The 18,553-nt window shown below is 39.9% G+C and overlaps 1 protein-coding gene across 1 annotated transcript in view; it reads left to right on the forward strand.

Moving 5' to 3' along the window:
- The window catches only part of LOC109044053 (inactive hydroxysteroid dehydrogenase-like protein 1), a 67,742-nt gene that overhangs the window by 41,243 nt on the left and 7,946 nt on the right, over positions 1 to 18,553 (forward strand). Inside the window, exons 3-4 of the mRNA XM_019061540.2 lie at positions 4,006 to 4,116; positions 16,898 to 17,118. Of these exons, the coding sequence (XP_018917085.1) occupies positions 4,006 to 4,116; positions 16,898 to 17,118 (332 nt within the window). The remainder of the gene's footprint in view (positions 1 to 4,005; positions 4,117 to 16,897; positions 17,119 to 18,553) is intronic.

An 18,553-nucleotide genomic window follows, 5' to 3' on the forward strand; every position in this document is an offset into this window, starting at 1 on the left:
CTTTTAATGTTCTGAGCCTTATCAGTGATCCATTTGAATTAGTGAGGTTGAATTTTGAAGGAAACCCTTTTTCGAATAATTTGTGAGTTACGGCTGTCTTCACTTTCACGGCAGTACAGGAAGAAAATTACAAAATCCATACGAAATATCTTTGAGAGAATTCATTTTTCTTCCCGTAGTGTTCTTCACATGTATGTTCCTTTCGCGCCATCGTGCCTTCATTTTTGCAGATGCAGCATGGACATCCATCAAGCCCGAATAGTTGTTTCTCTGCGCCGTCATCAACGCGCCTTTTCCCCCCTCACATTATTTCCGTGTTATGTTTTTTGCGTTTGCATTCAAGGCAAGCGTAAGCAAATAATCGTAGATAGGAAAGATGCAATCGGGTCTCTCTTTTTGAATTTTCTCCAGAATCTCAGCGACGCTTTACTAGCAACATACAGCAGAGAATTGGTAGTTCCCGTCTCGCGCCATCGCGCCTTCAATTTTTCAGATGCAACATGGACAACCATCAAGCACGAATAGTTGTATCTCTGCGCCGTCATCAACGCGCGTCTTTTCCCTTGCTCTATTTATATGTTGTGTTGGTTCCATTTGTCTTATTTGTGCTTATTAGTGCTTCATGAGAAATGTGGGCGCACTAGTTGAAACTTATAATAAATGTTATGATAAAATCCCTCTCGACCCCCAAAATTTAATTTTTCGTCACTCTCGTATTGTTTATTTTTTCACGTTATTTTTTAAAAAAAAGTCACAGCACCTTCACCGTTTATCAAAATTCACATCATTCGTTTTATTTACTTTGATGTTGCCTTAAAAGTTCTTACAATATTCAATGACGTTATTATCCTAGTTGTATAAACAAGTGTACTCGTGTCCTTTTGACTCCACATGATTCTAAGCTATGAGTCTTAACAGCTCGTATAGTTTACTTTCCGAAAAAAAAACTTTTCTGAAGAAGGTGACTTTTTGTGAAATTGAGGATATTCATAAAAACTACACTCATGAGTCTGATCAGTTGAGGGCGCGGTTCTTCCGCAGTTTCGATTTGCAGCAAGTCTCATTTGCCATAAAGTCAATGATTTCTTGCCCACAAAATGCATCAACTTTCTCCAGGAAAAAGCTGCAATGTGCCTCCAGAGTCAAGTTACAAACTAGAGGCTGTGTATCTTTCGACGATCTAGGGATAAATAGGACTAAGGAAAAAGGGTACAAAATGCTGGCTGCAAAAGCTTGAACGGAAAGAGAAAGTTGGGATCTTTGTAAGTTGCCGGCGTGTGAGGTCCAGTTGTGAACATGGCCGATATTGAAACCTGCCTCATCTCAGAGTCATGACCCAATGGATCGATCTGAGTTTCGCATCTCATATCACTGCGCGAGTCTCTATGCAATAAAGTACAAATAGTTGTGGCCGTCATTTTTCCCAGCATGAAAACCTTAAATGTTGGAGGCGCATCTTTGTCACGCAGATGACATCATTGACATATCGTTTCCAGTGGCATGACGTGGCATGCTTTGCGATGTATCGATTGATCTGTCATTTAAGCCTCTGGAAAAGAATCGATGAACAGGGTGTTTGCAATGAACACCTCAATAATCGATTCTTTACCATGGCTTCAAATGGGAAAAAATCGATAATCCATCATTCACGCTTTGCCTCTTTTCGTTTTGTTGTAACACATGGAGGTTGGCAGTAAGTAAAAAAAAAAGTTACCAAATCCACTCGCAAATATTCGACTATTCTTGTTAGTCTTGACTGACCGTCATAAACCGCATCCTTCCTGTACCCATCCTACATATATCCTATCCGACATTATACTAAAACTTATGATAAAGCCCTAGTAAAATTATCCGCCCCGATGAAAAATGGTCGTTTAAGACAGATCAAAAGCAAACATGAATTCTAGAAACAAAACCGAACATGAAATATTTGGACATATTTATTTTTATTGACCGTTTTTAGTTGCAATATACTGGCAACCTGATTCACTTTCGGAAGGATGAAAATATTATAAAGCAAGTCGGTAAAAAGTTTGAAGAAATAAGTATTTGTATTACTTCATTTTGAAAACATTTATATTTTTAAAACGTGACAAATATTTGTAAAACCTTTTCCAAGCGACATTAATCTCAATGAGCCGCAGTTGTGCCGAAAGAAACTGCAAAAATGAATAAAAGAGGAAAAAAAAACCAAGAAGCACGCAATCTTTAGTTTTAACCCATTTGTACATCGATCTTTTAGAGTCAAATACGTCAAATTTTGAGCGTTTGGTTGCGCATACACATCGCTGTAGCACAGTAAAAGCACGAGATGTAAAAGAAAAAATTAAAGTGCCTTGGGAATCATTAAATTTGACACGGAACCACCAATACTTAAAAAAAAACACATTACATTAATTCTCTCCTTTGATAAATTGATACTTATTTTTTTTTCATCATTTTAAATGAGAAAAATCAATGCAGAGTGTGCACACATTTCAAAATCATGAGGTAAAAAACGCTGACAATGCGAGTATAAATATTAGGGCCTAATAGAGCGGAGCGGCGTGCTGCCAATGTAAGAGGCTCACTGGCGCCTACAAACCTAAGTGGATACTTCTCGCATTGCACAATGCTTGAAGTATCCACTTAGGTTTGTAGGCGCCATTGCGCGTTCCGCGCTGACCGCCCGCCCGCCGTGCGCCGTGCGGCGGCGCCTGAAGCAACTATTTCACAACAAAGGTGTTGCACAATATTATACGAAATTGAACGTATTAAGAATGATAGGCATCCTTTAAAAATACAGATGTTTCCTCGCAAAATAAATCAAGATACTTATCGTACACAGGAAAAATTTAAGAGCCTTTAGCTGAGGCAAATCAAGAGGTTCATCTGGTTTAGGTATAACAAGGTGGGAATTTCTTGAAAGATAATTAAGTCCTGTTGCACTAAAGAGGTGTAGAGAGTTTTAGTGAATTTTATCTAATGAAATTGACACTCCCTCATGTTTACCAAAAATCTCAATTATATATTATTCTCCGTTGGATCAAACAACCCCCCCCCCAAAAAAAAAAAAAAAAAAAAAAAAAAAAAACTAGCAAACCCTCATTTTTCCAAGACATTATACATTTTCATCCAAAAACGTCGTGAGGAATTGTCGTTTGTATTTACATGTGGACCAATTAACTTTGGGTCTCAACTGGCACATGGACCAAAACCTTCGTGCCGAAAAACCGCGTGGACGTAAATTACTGGAAAAACAGGTGCGCAGACAAAAAATCCTTGACGAAATGTCCTAAAACTTCCTCCTCTTATGGTTGCAACCATTTTGCAAGTCATGTCGGAAAATTTGACCAAATCCTCTTGCGGAAATTCGCCCAACACAATTATACAGCACTACAAACTAGTGCATTAGTAATTACACGCAGCACTAAAATCACGCATTGGCGACGGACTAGAAGGAGGAAAGACCGCTAAAAAAATGCACCTCTGCCGCTTATACACGTTTTGCCCAAGGGCGTTAAATCTTTGTGACTGCACCTCCGCGCCATGAACCGACTGGTGGTCGGTGAAGATCAGTCTCCATCTTCATCGGTCACCATTGATTGCACCTACTGAAGGTCTAACCAGAATTTACGGAAATGAAAAGAGGCGAGCAGATCATCGAAAGCAATGGTCACTGCACTCACGGACAGATTGATTTAGGATCAAATTGGTAATCACCTAAACTTTAAGTGCCTCATAAGATTTGATGTATTTGGAACATGGAGGCTGTAACTTATATCACTGCTGAAATGAAAACCGAAAAGAGGATTGAAAAAAAATATTGATTCAGACTGGTGTTTTCTGTAGTTTAATGCTTAATGGTAGAAACTTCAGAATTTTTAAGATCTCAAATTTTACTTACTTTCACTTAATTTGCATTACATTTAAATTTCTGGCAAGTGTATTTGTTTTTTCTTTCTTAATAATGTATATATCTTCGAATCTTGCGTTTAGAAACCTTTCATTTTTGTCTGTTCGCAGAATCCGAATTTGGAGTCAAAACTAAAGTCATTGCTGTAGACTTTAGCAAGGGTCAGCCCGTTTTTGACGAGATCGAAAAGGAGCTGAAAGACATTCCGGTTGGGATATTGGGTAAGTACGCCTTTTGGTTTGTCAGTTTCGAATGAAAAAATCTTATCATTAGAGTTTCATTTTTGAGTTTCATCAGATAGAATGTTTCACTCTCGAATGATCCCATATGGTAGAAATTTTTATTTTCGCAGATACTATGTATACTCGATTTCAATGAATAAGCTAACACCTTGATTAATAAAACTACGAAACGAGTCATTACCGATTCCTAACTCGCCTTTTATTTTTTTCTAATATGCCTCTGTGGTTACTCTCGATTCGTATTTGAGATGCAGCAAAACATGCGTAAATAATGATTCCTTGAGGGCTCATTTGCACTGGAGAAGTTCCAGTGAACTTCACCTAGCGGACCAGTAGCGTGGCGTGCTTTGCGATTTATCAATAATTGATCCGTCATTTGAACCCATGGCAAAGGATCGATAAACAGGGTGTTCGCAAAAGCACAATAATCGATTCCTTACCACGGCTTCAAATGGAGGAAATTTCGATAATCGATCATTCAAGCTTCGCCACTGCAGCGGTCAGGTCCAACTCAAATAGTCATAAATTAAATCGAGTAGAGTTCGATTTAGAATGAAAAACCGGCGCAATATGCTGACCCTGCCGACGCAGGCAAGTGTTGAAAAGAGAAAATATAATTTTCAAGTATGTTCATAGCAGTGAATCTACCAATAGCATTCAGTTGCACACATAATGTTTGCAGCTGGCCTCGATGCAGCGAATAGAACAACGCATTCGCCAGTATATAAGGAACTATGTTACACACATATAGTTCCTTACAGCATAAATACGTTCATTTCTCTGTTACGATTCTCGGATCCTTATCCTAGTTCTTTTTCCTCCTTCAAGGCCACCGATTTACGTAACGCTATATGAACCAGAGGGTATCATCAAATCGATGGCTAAGTGCCACACCTCGTATCTCCATTCTGGGTTTTCAAAGTCTCCGTTGCTAGTTTATTTTTCCGAGGCGAAACTAGTCAACTTTAAAGCTTGAAATGGAATATTCTACTGTGAGAGAAGAAAAATCTAGGAAAGTTTCAAGAAATTACGTTGACTAGTTTTTCAAGGAAGAGGTAAATCATAGCTGGAAGACTAAAACGTCGCAAACGTAGATACGTGGTTTCGCACTTTTGCCACTTCGCCAGAGGCGAGGCGTGAATAATCGATTATCGCATTATCGCTACTCCACATTTGAAGCTATGGTAAAGAATCTATGATTAAGGTGTTCGTTGCGAACACCCTGTCTATCGATCCTTTCTTATAGGTTTAAATAGCATAACAATCGATATATCGCAATTCACGCCACGCCACTGACCTTTGCCATCGAAATATCTATTCTATAAGAATGATTCCTGTGCGTAGTGTATTGTCAGTTATTTACTACGGTTGATCCCACCAAGTGGACCACGAATTGGAGGGGCGGGAGTGTGGGGGGGGGGGGGGGGGGTTACGACCGGAAAAAAACTTAAAATAAAAAAGTGCTATTCGATTACTGCGGGAACTCGACTTCATTGCTTTACTGAAAATACAGGCTGAAATCCGGGCTGCTCCGTTGCGCTATCTTGCGGGAGTTCCTGTAACCACTCTGAAAAAGCACGGGTGAGTAAAGTTAATTTTGTCAACGCTTGTGGCCCCCATTAATACGGTCAGCTTCACAATTAGTCCCCGGTGACGGATCGTATCGATGCGATGAAATACAGCCGGCACATCTTTTATTTGGAACACGTTATTTCACATACGTTATCTATTCCGCCCCCGCCACGCCCCGCCCTTCGACTAGGACAAAAAATGCGATGATAATAAATGATTCTGAGCACAATCACGGCTCGGTTCAAGTCCAGTGCGTCGTATTGGGGGGAAAAAACAAAACAAAAATGTCTCGGGGACGTGTCGAAATTTGTTCTCTTTGTGCTCTTTCTACGTGTTGCACCCTCCTTCCAACCCCCACTCTTCTAGAGGCACCAGAAGCCTTTTTAAAAAATATGTCTGTATGATGCGGACACATTTTGAAATAATTAATTTACCTGCATTATGCCCTTGACAAGGCAAGGGCACATGTGCAATGTTTCAATGGATCGACAAATGGTTTTCAATAAGTTTGAGGGTGGAAAATGCTGTCCCTGATTTAACCGTTTCAGATACTAGAAAATGCACTATTGTTTTTTTTTAATTTGTAAATTCTTTTATAAATTTAATTGAGAAATTAATATCATACTTTGGAAAGAAAATTCCGAATTACACGGTTGTTTCGGTTTTTTTAAAATGCTGAACATGCACAAAATTTACATTAAGCGCTCTGTATTGGTGGCGGGGAGGGGAGTTATGCCTATTAGAAGGCCTAAGTCATATCAGGATCCATCAGGAATATCCTTCATTTTTCAGCTCTGCTTCATGATACGTAACGTCTGTGTAGCTGCATCTTTCTATTTTGAAGGCGTTTCATCGCGCACGAAAAACTCCTACGCTATAGAATTAAAGAGTTCTTCAGACGATCTCTCTTACAATCACAAAACGCGGGAAGCGTTCAGATACATCTGCCACAACACTCAGTGTTGCGTTTCACACCATAAACTTTCTAAATAATTGTCTCAAAGCCTAACCTAGACTTTGATTATCTCGATTAAGATACGAACAAATATTCGTCGTTTTATATCTGTTTTGTTTGTTAGTTTTTTTTTTTTTTTTTTTTTTTTTTTTTTTTTTTTTTTTTTTTTTTTTTCGTGGCTGATTTTCACACTTGGTTCTTAACCTGTACTGATTGTAATAAGCAGCTTTTTCGCGCAATTTGTGTTTCACACATACGTTTGTTAGAGTAATTCCTCTCAAAACAGGTATCTCAATTCGATATGTGTTTTTGAAGCAATGAAAAGAAGTTGAGTGCAAAGAGTAGGCTAAACATTTTTCCGTTCTAAGAACGGTCACCTTTTACGGTAAATTTAAGAGGCGGCAATTGTCCGCAAATGAATTGAAGATCTTTTTAAAAACTGAAGTGGAAAAAGACGGTTTTTATTTCCATAAATATTACTTTGGGGAATAAAAATTAAATCGAGTCATATGGCTCGTAAAACCTTTAGACGTATAAATCTGTGTATCTTTAAATTAAAACCATTGGCGCGGGCTGAAAATTAAGTTTTACAGGTTGAATGATCCTTGGTGTTCAATGAGTCCTTTCGCCCAAGTATAATCTAGAACAAATTTTGCTGAGAATGAACGATACACCATTCGTGCTCGCTTTTGATCGGTGCTGGATGACATCATTCGGTTCGGCGCGAAACCGGGACGTTTTAGATTTGCGGAAAAGTTGCGCTTCTTGAACTGCATATTAGTTGGTTTCTGAGTTACTTTTTTGAGTTTTCAATGTGTGCCTAGCGTTTTCCGCGTCATTTACTTTCAGAAACATATTCGCAAGTCAAAATTCGTTCATGGTTTAGTAACCAATTGTTTGGACCGCGTTTGGCAGGAAGGAACTAAGTCACATCAACCATTGCAAAATTTAGCTCAGCAATTTAATTTTTTACAAGAGAACAGTTGTGCGGATTTTTTTAAATTGGTAAGGAACATTGTTTCGTACCATACAGAGTATTCACTGAAAATTGCAAACAAATTCGCACGGCCGTTTTTATGCGTTAAATTGAATAGCTTAATTAAATTTGGACGTCTTTCTGTCAAACAGAACTAAGCGCCAAATTGAGTTCCTTTTGAGGATTTTAAAATCCCGGACAGTGCGTTCTGTCAAACGAGACTAAGCGCCATGGAAAAGTATTGCGAGTATAGGACGGACTAGCATCGCGTTGCATCCGCCACACCCGCCAATCCAAGCCCCCCTCTCCCTCCCTTCCCCTATGGTGCTTAGTTTCGTTAGATAAAAATGCGTCCATTTGGCAATAGCTGATGTGGCTTGGTTCTTTTCAGCTTTTCGCGGTTCATTTTGTCTCCATGGATATGCATGGTCGTATATCCATCATGATAGGAGTTTTGAGGAGCCCCATCCGGCAAACTTGCTTTCAAATCGCGTTTGTTCCCCATTAAAACTTTTGCGGAGCTTAAGCATAATGGAAGCGCACGACACAGACACAGCAGACACAGACCCAAGGCAGCGCGGGGCTCTGTTTCGGAGGCAGAACGGGGTCAGCCCGCGCCAAGAGCTACTGTTTTCAACTCACTAATGCTGTTTTGAGTTTTTAATTAGATCCGAATTGTTTAAGACGGTTAACCGAGGTGTAGCTGTCTAGGCCTCCAACTTTACCCCCCTCCCCCTCCCCTAGGAACTGTCGAAACCGCTCTGGACTACTTACGTAGAACAATCCCACCACGAGGAGCCCGGTACCTCTTTTTGGGGTTCCCAGGCGACGAAAATAAATAGTTATTAAAAGAAAATTATCCTGGAGGGGATCAGGGTGGCATCAAACGTAGGAGAGATTTGAAAGATTGGAAATTTCAACGGGAAAATTTCATGAAATTTCACGAGGCTGTGAAATATTTCATATTTTTCAGGAGCTAGAGTATGTATAACCCGCACTCAATTGGATATAAATAGAGGATAGTCACAATTTTTAAATTTTACGAAACATGAAAAGGAACTCGTATTTTTCAATATCGTCCATAAGTTTCTGAAATTTCATGAAATATTTCACGTGATAAATTTCAAGATTTCATTTTTCCATGAAATTATGTCACCCTGGAGAAGATTATTATATTAATAAGTCCGCACTCACGTATCTCGTTTGCGATGTCTGAAAATATCCGCCTCTATGCTACTCTTTTAAAGGAGAACAAATTGGCATCATTCCTTGAAGTTTCTGCAGAATTTTCTTCGCACAGAAAAGAAAAATCACGACAGTTTTAAAGAATTGCCGTTGCGTAGTTTTCAGTTTAAACAATGAAGTATGACAGGAAGTCTGCGACGTCGCAAACCGAGTTATGTGATTGCTGACTTACACTGTCGATATTCTCTTTTGATACACATTATTTTTATTTTTTTTTTCCATCAATTTAAAAGATAATAATCCATGTAGAGTGTAAAAATTTCAAAATCATGAGATGAAAAACGCTGACTCTGTGAGTTTAAATATTAGAGCCAAACAGAGCGAAGCGGCGGCGCGGCCAGCACGCCTCTGGCGCCTACAAACCTAAGTGGATACTTCACGCATTGCGCAATGCTTGAAGTATCCACTTAGGTTTGTAGGCGCGTTTCGCGCTGGCCGCCCGCTCGCCGTAACTATTTCACAAATTATGCGTTACACAGTATCATACGACATTGAAGACGCTCCAACATATTAATAATGACAATGTAGTTTTCAGTTTAAAAATTAAAGTATGACAGGAAAACTGCGATGTCGCAAACCGAGATACGTGATTGCCGACTTACACCGTCAACTTGCTGACCCTCATTATGGACAAAACTTGAACAATTTTATCGGGGCGGCCTTGGCCCCACTCTTTAAGGAAGGTTCCAGGTCGTTCAGGTTTTGGGGGTTATTTCTGAGTCATTGGCCTCTTTTAGATACTTTCGGAAGGTATTCTCACGCGAAACTTGACCTATGCAAACCTACGGTTCAATGCGAGCAATTAATATGCTGAAAAAAACATCTGAAACTGTTCTTTTATTTCTAATCGTATCAGACAATGAAATGAAAAAATGTAGGTATGTCGGTCTGAGGGTGTTTTCTATCGTGAAGATTTTTTAGGAGATGTGAATGAATAGCCACAACCATTATTTTTTTTTAAATAAAGAAGGTAATGTCAAGCTCCTCGAAAAATTCCTGGTTTAAAATCCAAAAATTTACATCCATTTGAGAGGGAAGAATCCTGGCTATTAGGGCTGCAGGGAATAATGTAAATTTGAAAACCGACCTAGCAACTTAACAGACAACCTTGGAAGGATAAGGGTGTGGGTGAATCCCAAGGAGCGAAAGGTAAATATTTGGACGAAGCCAGGAAGGTAGCAAAATGATTTTCTTTCGAGGATTTCTTTGAGTCCGAGTTGCAGCGTGTTGCCAGTGTTACGTCAGATGAAATGAGAACGAATGAGGAGACGTCTGGAGAGATGATTACGACCCGAGAACATGAGGCAATTAAATACGCTCAATTTTTGGATTTCAAAATCTCAGTCTTAAATATATTTGAGTACTGTTTCATTCCATCAATCCATTAAAATTTCAATTGTGTCAAAAAATTTACCGCTATCCTACCGCTAATTTGGCCGACGGAATTATAGTTGTGAAACTTTCGTACGTTATGCAGTTTTTGGAGCTAGAGTCTTTTTTCTAATCCATGCAATTCGTAGCTTAAACAGTGAATCATCAAATCCTGCAGGAAGAATTTTTGTGGTTCATAGGTGTTAGCATTTGCGCGGGTACAAATCCACCTGGTAGAATATACTTCAACGAGGAGAGCACAGACATCTGGAAATCCTCCTCTTATTGGCTCAACCATCTTAAGGGCTGTCCGGGACCCATGAATGGTAGACGCTGCAAGCAGTAGTTTCAAATAACTAGAATATGATTCTATCAAAGTACATTACTATGAATTTTACCGAAATTATACAGCAAGACTAATTATCACTTTACAAATCAACTGTTCTTTCACATGAAACAATCCGGTGGCAATGTTGTCAACAACTGTTGTGGACTAGAACTGTCAAGAACTAGCAACACTTTTCCCTTCCCGTCTGAAACTGCTACCATTTTTACACGTATTTAGGACTCTCCAAGGGACCACCAGGCGCTCATATTCAATCATCGGAGGTCTTACATTCCAAGTGAATATGGTCCGTCGCGAAGGGGACAAAAAGCACTCCCTTGCGGGGGGTGCCATCATTTTATCGTTTCATTAATTTTTTAAATTTGTCAGAGACTCCCTTGGTTATTCTTCTTCTTCCTTTTTTCTCCTTCTCCTTCCTTTTTTTCTCCTTCTTCTTCCTTTTTTTCTCCTTCTTCTTCCTCTACACCAGAAAAATCTCCGGCCGCGGAATCCATATTGATGCGGTAAATAGACATACAATCCGTTCCGGTCTCAGAGGCCGAAAGTTCTGGGTGCCGCACCCGTTGCTTCGGCCTCTGAACTCAGAGTCGTCGAGGCCATGGCCCCAGCACCCGAAACTCTCGACCTCTAGACCTGGAACGTACGGTATAGCCCTTAAGTGCAGCTTCCACAGCTGGAGTTTTTTTTCCAGTTTACATTGTTAAAAAAAACTTTATTAAATTTATAAATATGGGAACTGAATCAAATATTTTCTGAACCTTAGTGTTCATGCAAGATCGAGTATAAATATTATGCGTTAAATTTATTCATATCAATAAAAAGCCACTCAAATATGATAAAAAACACACATTGGAAATAAAAAACATCAATCTATGTTTGGTTCTTATCATACTGAAGTAAAACTGTCTGACCGAAATTTTACTCGAACTCCAAGGTTTAGAAAATATTTGACCCAGTTCCTCTTTGTATTCAAGTTTATATTTTCATATTGCACTCCTTCTTCTTTTTTCTCCTCCTCTTCTTCTTCTCCTCCTTTTCCTCCTTCTCTTCCATATTCTCCTTCTTTTTCCCCTATATTCATTGGTTTATGGAGGTGAGCGAGGCGGCAAATTCGCTGTTTGTGTGGGCGACGATTTACCCCCGAGGCGGTCCTGACTCGAAGGTTAAATTTTTATTCAAGCCTGTGTCACACAATCAAAGCTAGCCATCAAAATATCAAGGTCAGGGGTCATGATCGGCTTATCCGATGTCTTGGACCAATTACAGCACTTGACCATGACATTTCGATGGAGTATTTTGATAGTGTGACACAGACTTTAGAATACAAGTTTTTCCGTGGAAATATTTGCGAGGCGCCCAATTTGACATCAGGCGAGCCACTTGGAGCCCGTGAGCGGCGGCGGCGGAGCGTCCTTGTATTATTTCCTGGGCGCAATCACAAATGCAACAGCCGAAACTTGCGAATCCGCCTTTTCGAATATTTTTCTTATGTTGATCCGCTCCTCATCCCTTAACCCCTCTCTTCCTGCGGTTTTGTTTGCGTCCCCAGCTCCGTTCCCAACAGCGTCGCTTCCGGGATCTCCTTCCTGCCGCCGTCATCAGCTCACTGTGTTCACGTTTACCCCCTTTTTCAGCGGGCTCCTCCGGCCTTAGAATCTCGGATCCGGATAAAATCTCCAGAATTCTTCCTCCGCGGCGCCGCCTGATTTGGCAACCTTGTGTGCTTTTTTTATCACCGCAAGAATTTTCAGTGTAATTGTACACTTTGAGATGACTCTAAGTGATCAGATCTGCCGCTACGTTACACTGCTGTACAGTCTATGTCGTAGAGTCATTTGAAAGTATTTCTGTCAAACGGAGCTAAGCGCCAATTTGAGTTCCTTTTGAGGAATTTAGAATGCCGGATAGCGCGTTCTGTCAAACGGAACTAAGCGCCATGGAAAAGCATTGCTAGTATAGCGAAATGAGCCCGACGCCCGGTTCCGCCGCCAATCCAAGCCCCCCTCTACCCTCTTCCCCCTATGGCGCTTAGTTCCATTTGATAGAAATACGTCAATTTTATACTGAGAGTAAAGACATTACAAATCCATTTCTGATTGGTTCCCTTATTTTAGGCCTCTACAGTGTTACAAACGGGAATAAAGAGTACATTTTCACCAACTGCAAAGATTATAGACTGGAATGGACCGGCAATTAGGGGCACGGCTAGGGACAAGTGGAATGAGAGAAGGAACGGAGATAGGAATGCGGGAATGAGTTGATCAAAGATTACGAAAAACGTTCAATTCGTGTAATCTTTATTACCCTATTTCTTTCTTTCTTTGTGACATCCATAAGCCGCGCTGTCTTAACTGTCTCTATAAAGGGACTTTATCCGTGTCTTTGTGAAGCTACACATATTTTAATATATAAATCAATGCAGGAAATTCATAACGTGTAGCAGTTTTAATACTTTACGTGAGCAACACATTCCAAGATAGAAAAGACGTTTTTTAAACAATTTTTTTGGAATCTTAGCAACACTTCATTCGTAGCATACACCGGAGCATTCCGAGTTCACGCCTCGCGCTTTCGCGCCTTCAATTTTGCAGATACACACGGACATCCATTTAGCATGAATAGTTGTATCTCGGCGCCGTCTTCAAGGCTGGTCCATATCCTTGCTCTTATTCCATACTATGCGTGTATGTAGTATGACATCATATTAGTGGAGATTTATTAAAACTTTAAATTGAAAATTCCAAAACAAGCGTCGTTCATTAACTCACATGGAAGAGAGAGAGATATCATGATGACATCCTCCTCCCTCAAACAACGTTAGGATTTTTGGTAACTTTCATTGGAGATGTTGTTGGGTCGAGCTCATCATTTATTATACCTTTGATACACTGCAAACCGGGTAGTTTCAATAGTGATTCAAGTAGGCATCTATATTTTACATGCGATTTGCAATGATTTGTGCCTAGCTACAGACGAAGTAAACTTATGTAGGAAAAAATTATGATTTTTTTACATGTCTATTTTCCCTCACTATCTTGAGTAATCATCAGCATGATCAGAAAAAACGCAAAAACAACTTGTTATCATTTCTCAACCCCCAATCCCAAAAAAGTAATAAAAAAACGCGCTTTTCTTCGGAGGAATGCAAGGGAGTCACTTTCTAGCCAATGAAAAAAATACTTTCCTCCGCGCCGCGGAGTGAAGCCTGCTGGCTGTGCTCAGTCTTTGCATGACAAAGACGACTCGCACAAACTTCGAATGTCTCAATAGTAATATCGAATTCCGAATCTACTTTACAGTATGGAATTTTGTCCTCTATCGCCCTTCTTCACTTTGGGCTTTGTTGAGAATATTCCCTGTTTATGTACCATGCTATAAAGGAGGACGAAGCTTTGAAAGAAGGAGATACATTTGCTATTCGCATTCATATAGCTCATGAGACTCGCTGAAAAGCTGAGGCAGGCACATTGTGTTATGTCCTCAATAAAGTCAGCTCTCGTCGAAAGTGAAATATATTTGATTCAAAGTGTACAATAATCTTAAAATTACGCTGAAGTATTTCAGTCTCCCTCTAGGCAAAACGCCGCGTGCGTTTCATAATTGATTTCTAGCTGCGCTCAGAAAAATGCAATAATTTCAATGAATGGAATATTTTTTTCTCTAAAAAACGTGATGATTCTCAAGTATTAAACTAGAAATCATTCATTTTTCTCAGACGCGCTCCTTTTCAAAAATCCAAAGTTGAGTATAAATATTTTGAAAGTAAAAATAGTTTACAAGCGTTATGACCTCAGGGTAGTCACGTAATGCACTTTTCCGGTATTTTTGACCCTCCGTCACTCCCTCGTAACAATTTTAGGACTTATGGGCTTATCTTTTAACACGTAAAAACAAAATGGCGCAGGGCTCTCCTCACCACTTCCCCTACAGCGTTACGTAATTCAGTATGAATGACTCCCCAACCATGAGTCTTACGGAATTATACAACTTCAAATCTCATTTTTCAAATTCAAACTTGATGCGGCTGACAAATCTGCCGTGCTAAGTAAAAAAGCCGTATGAACATTCGAGAGTTGCCAAATTTCCCTAGATAAAGCATATATTATTGACAAATTTCATGCATATTTTTCCGTGAAATTTTCAGATAATTTAGATAAAATTGCGTACGAAAGTGTCTGGAGATTTTTTTTTTGTTTTTGTTTTTTGTTTTTTTTGTTGTTTTGTTGTTTTTTTTTGGGGGGGGGGGATATTTTCAATATTCTCAGTAAATTTGGTTTTCATCGAAGGAAATTCGGCAGCGTTTGAAGGTTCATACGCCGTTCTTCCTTACCAGAATTAGTACGATTCTGATACACTCAGTCCGAACGAAGTACGGAGTAAGCTGAGAATTAGGGAATTAGCATGGGGCGTTATTTCAGGCATCCGTCGCACGGTCAAACTATCGAGACTCGAAGTTTCGATCGGCGTGAAGTCGCGTCAAAAGGCTCCCACGCTGACCAAGGAGACTAAAGACCAAAGCGTGCCCGCTCCGAGAGGGAGCGGTCAAAACTTTAAGCTTTAATAGTATTTCGGAGCCGGAATCAAATTAGCCGCAAACTTTTCGCAACTTCCCCCGGAGTATCTCCGCCGTGACGAGAAGACGGACACCGGCGGAATCGACGACTATCGATATTTCCCCATTTGAAGCCATGGTAAAGAATCGATTATCAAGGTCGACGCTAATGATCGATCCTTTTCCTTACCTCCAAAGGCGGGTCCATCGATTACTCGAAAAGCGCACTCGTGGGGACGATCAACCCGTGCCGGATATCCAGTGCTCGAGCTAATTGTAAAATTTCAGTAGACTCCGGATCTTGTCTGTCTCTAATCCAACCCCTTCCGAGAGCTTTCCCAACTTTTCATTCGCGTCCTTAATCTTGTAGCATTGTCCGAAATTGCAGTGATACGCAGGGAATTTAATAAAATGCTTAACTGGAGCAATAATTGGATATGACAACACGACGAAAAATGTTCAGAAGCGGATCCAGCAAGTTGGCAACATCGGATTTCCTCCATTTAAACCTAGGTTAAATAATCGATTCCTGTTAGAGCACCTGGCCCCTCTAAAAATCGATACATCTCTATAGGTTTAAATGGAGAAAGAACAATGTTGCTAATTTGCTGGATCCGCCAATGAAAATGTTGTCGTGTAGGGGTGCAGAAGCCCTTCAGCCACGCAATCTGTGGTCCGCATCGGCAGTGGCGATTCCGGAAAGATGGCAACATTATTATACTCCATTTAAACTCCATTGAGTATATCGATTCTAGGTGAGGCAAGGTCGAATAAGATGGAAAAAACAGTGTTGCCAACTTGCAAGGATCTCTTAGCGATCGGTCGCGTGCAAAAAATAGGAAGGCTCCAAAAACGGGTTCCAATAATGGGGAGGCTCAGGCTGGTTGCAAGATAGCGTAGAAATCACATATTTTTCGATAATCTGAGGTAGAATCTGCGTGTTTCTCAACAAAACTCGGTCAAAATTGGGTACATTTTGCAAAATTGCGGCAATTCCTACGTTAAGAACAAAAAAAGGTCTTCGTTTTGAAATTTCTGAGGAAAAGAGGTTTTCAAAATGGGACGGCCAATTCGAAAAATGGGGAGCCTGACATCTTTTGCATTTTCTTACAGTTATTGTAATTACAGTCTTATCCTCCAACATTAGCTGCAATACGTTTTAATCAATTTATGAATTATTTTTTTTCTTATATGTATTAAAATATGAGTAGAAGTCTTTGAAGTCTTCACAAAGTCTTTGATTCCAAAGGATTCTATTCAACTTTTCTTTAGCCTCCCATCCTGAAATGTCCCTATCATTAATCCGGTTTTCAACGGAAATCCGCTGAGATTTTGATGCGTTGCGCCCATTCTTCAACTCTATGCTATTACATAGGGAAACTGATGGCACATATGGACCGCGTTAGGCAGAAAGGAACCAAGCCACATTATGCTATTGCCAAATTTAACTGAGAACTTAAATTTTTTTACAAGAGAATGTTAGTGCAGAATTCCATGAAACTTTTACGGAATTCGCTTCGCACTACGCAGAAAATTCACTGAAATTTGCACAAAAATCCGCACAACCATTTTCATGTAAAAAATTAAATCGCTCAGTCAAATTCGGCAATAGCTGATGTGGCTTGGCTCCTTTCTGATTAACACGGTCCATATATCGTGTATAAAGTGAGTCAGATACTCTGCTTCCTAATTGCGAAATGTAGTCCAACTATGCACTAAAGAAGGTAATCTGATTTGTTGCAGTGAACAACGTGGGTAAGCAGTACGCGTACCCGACCTACCTCGGCGAGGTGCCCGAACAGGATCTGTGGGACATCGTCAACATCAACGTGGGTGCCGCGACGGCCATGACGCGAATGCTCGTTCCGCAAATGAAGGAGAGACGTCAGGGAGCCATCGTCAACGTTTCGTCAAGTTCCGAGATGCAGCCCCTTCCTCTCATGACCGTATACGCTGCCTCCAAGGTAACAACAAAGTCAAGTGTACCAGTGGCTAACCTAGGGGCCGATCCAGTGCCCCCTCCCCCCTCTCCCCCAAAACAAATCGAAAGGAAGCAACTTTGATTGCATTTTGCAAAAAGAAACCAAGAGCATTCCAATGTTGCTAGGATTTTTTTTTTTTTTTTTTTTTATTTAAATAAACTTTATTAAAAAGTACAATGTTGCCACTACCAATATAAACAAAGGTATCTATCAACAGGTATTAAATATATAATAAATAAGATGTATAAACTAAAGAGATGACGTAGATAAGAGGTTTGCTAGGATTGAAAAACTTAAATTCATTGCAAAAAATTACAGAAATCATGATAAAAATAAAATTTGGAATCGTGATTTTTGTCTTGAATTCATAGTTTATAGAGAGTAAAGATAAAACTTTTTCAGATGATCAGTTTCTATTCGCAAGGTAAAAAAAAGTTGCACGATCTTAGCGACACTAGAATGCTTGTAGTTCCTTTTTGCAAAATGCAATCCACTTAGTGCTTGTTCAAATTTCGCAAGGGAAGGAATCCGAGGCCATGAAAATTCAAGACATGTAGGATTTTCTTCTTCTTTGGAGATAATTTTGCTCATGAAAATAATGATTGTGTACGGTACAGAAACTTAAAGATGGAAACTTAACTGAGAAAGTCTGAGGTATATGGTATTATTTCTAGGAGACTGTATTTTACGGTTCGACCATTCTTCTCTTACGTCGGATTTTGGACGGGCACTTAGGAGTGTCATCAATGAAGCTACTGTGGCTGATACAAGAACGTTAGGGGGAGGATATATGCGTCCTCTACTGTTGAAAAAAGAGAATGCTCTGCCTGCTAACAAGTAGAATATGATATTTTTATATCGGAGAAACAGGTGTAAAGATGATGAAAGTTCTAAATTGCTGAAAGTTCTGCGGAAACTGTAGAAACGCATATCTGTAGACCTCCTGTAAAATATACGATTTAAAGGTTGGGTTCCCTACTAGAATTGATTAAAATAAAATGACGGGAATTCATTTTTCCTCCAACTGCAACCGTGATAGCAAACTTGCGCGTAATCACGATATACGAAGAAAAAAAAAAATTGAATTTCCATTGCAGTGCACTCCTAATACCGCTCATCAAATTATTAATGCGTGGCGCTGGACTCGTAATCCTCAAAGACCGACTTTCAAGAGACTGGAATAGAAACAAATTTAAAGCCCCGCTGTTGAAACCCCTACCATAACTCAGTGACCACAATATCTCGACGAGCTTCTAGAAGTGCATGTATTGTCCTGACAATTCGCATTGGTTCGCACAAAGAGTTTCTGCGCCGCAAACTTTCCCGCTCGGCAGTGGAGCGAAACTTTAAAAGCCAAACGCAACAAAGAAGAGGAAGTCCAGGGCGGGGATCGGCTAAATGAATTCGTAGCTTTAAA

The sequence above is a fragment of the Bemisia tabaci genome, chromosome 1 (assembly GCF_918797505.1).
Source record: "Bemisia tabaci chromosome 1, PGI_BMITA_v3".
Taxonomy (NCBI): Eukaryota; Metazoa; Arthropoda; class Insecta; order Hemiptera; family Aleyrodidae; genus Bemisia; species Bemisia tabaci.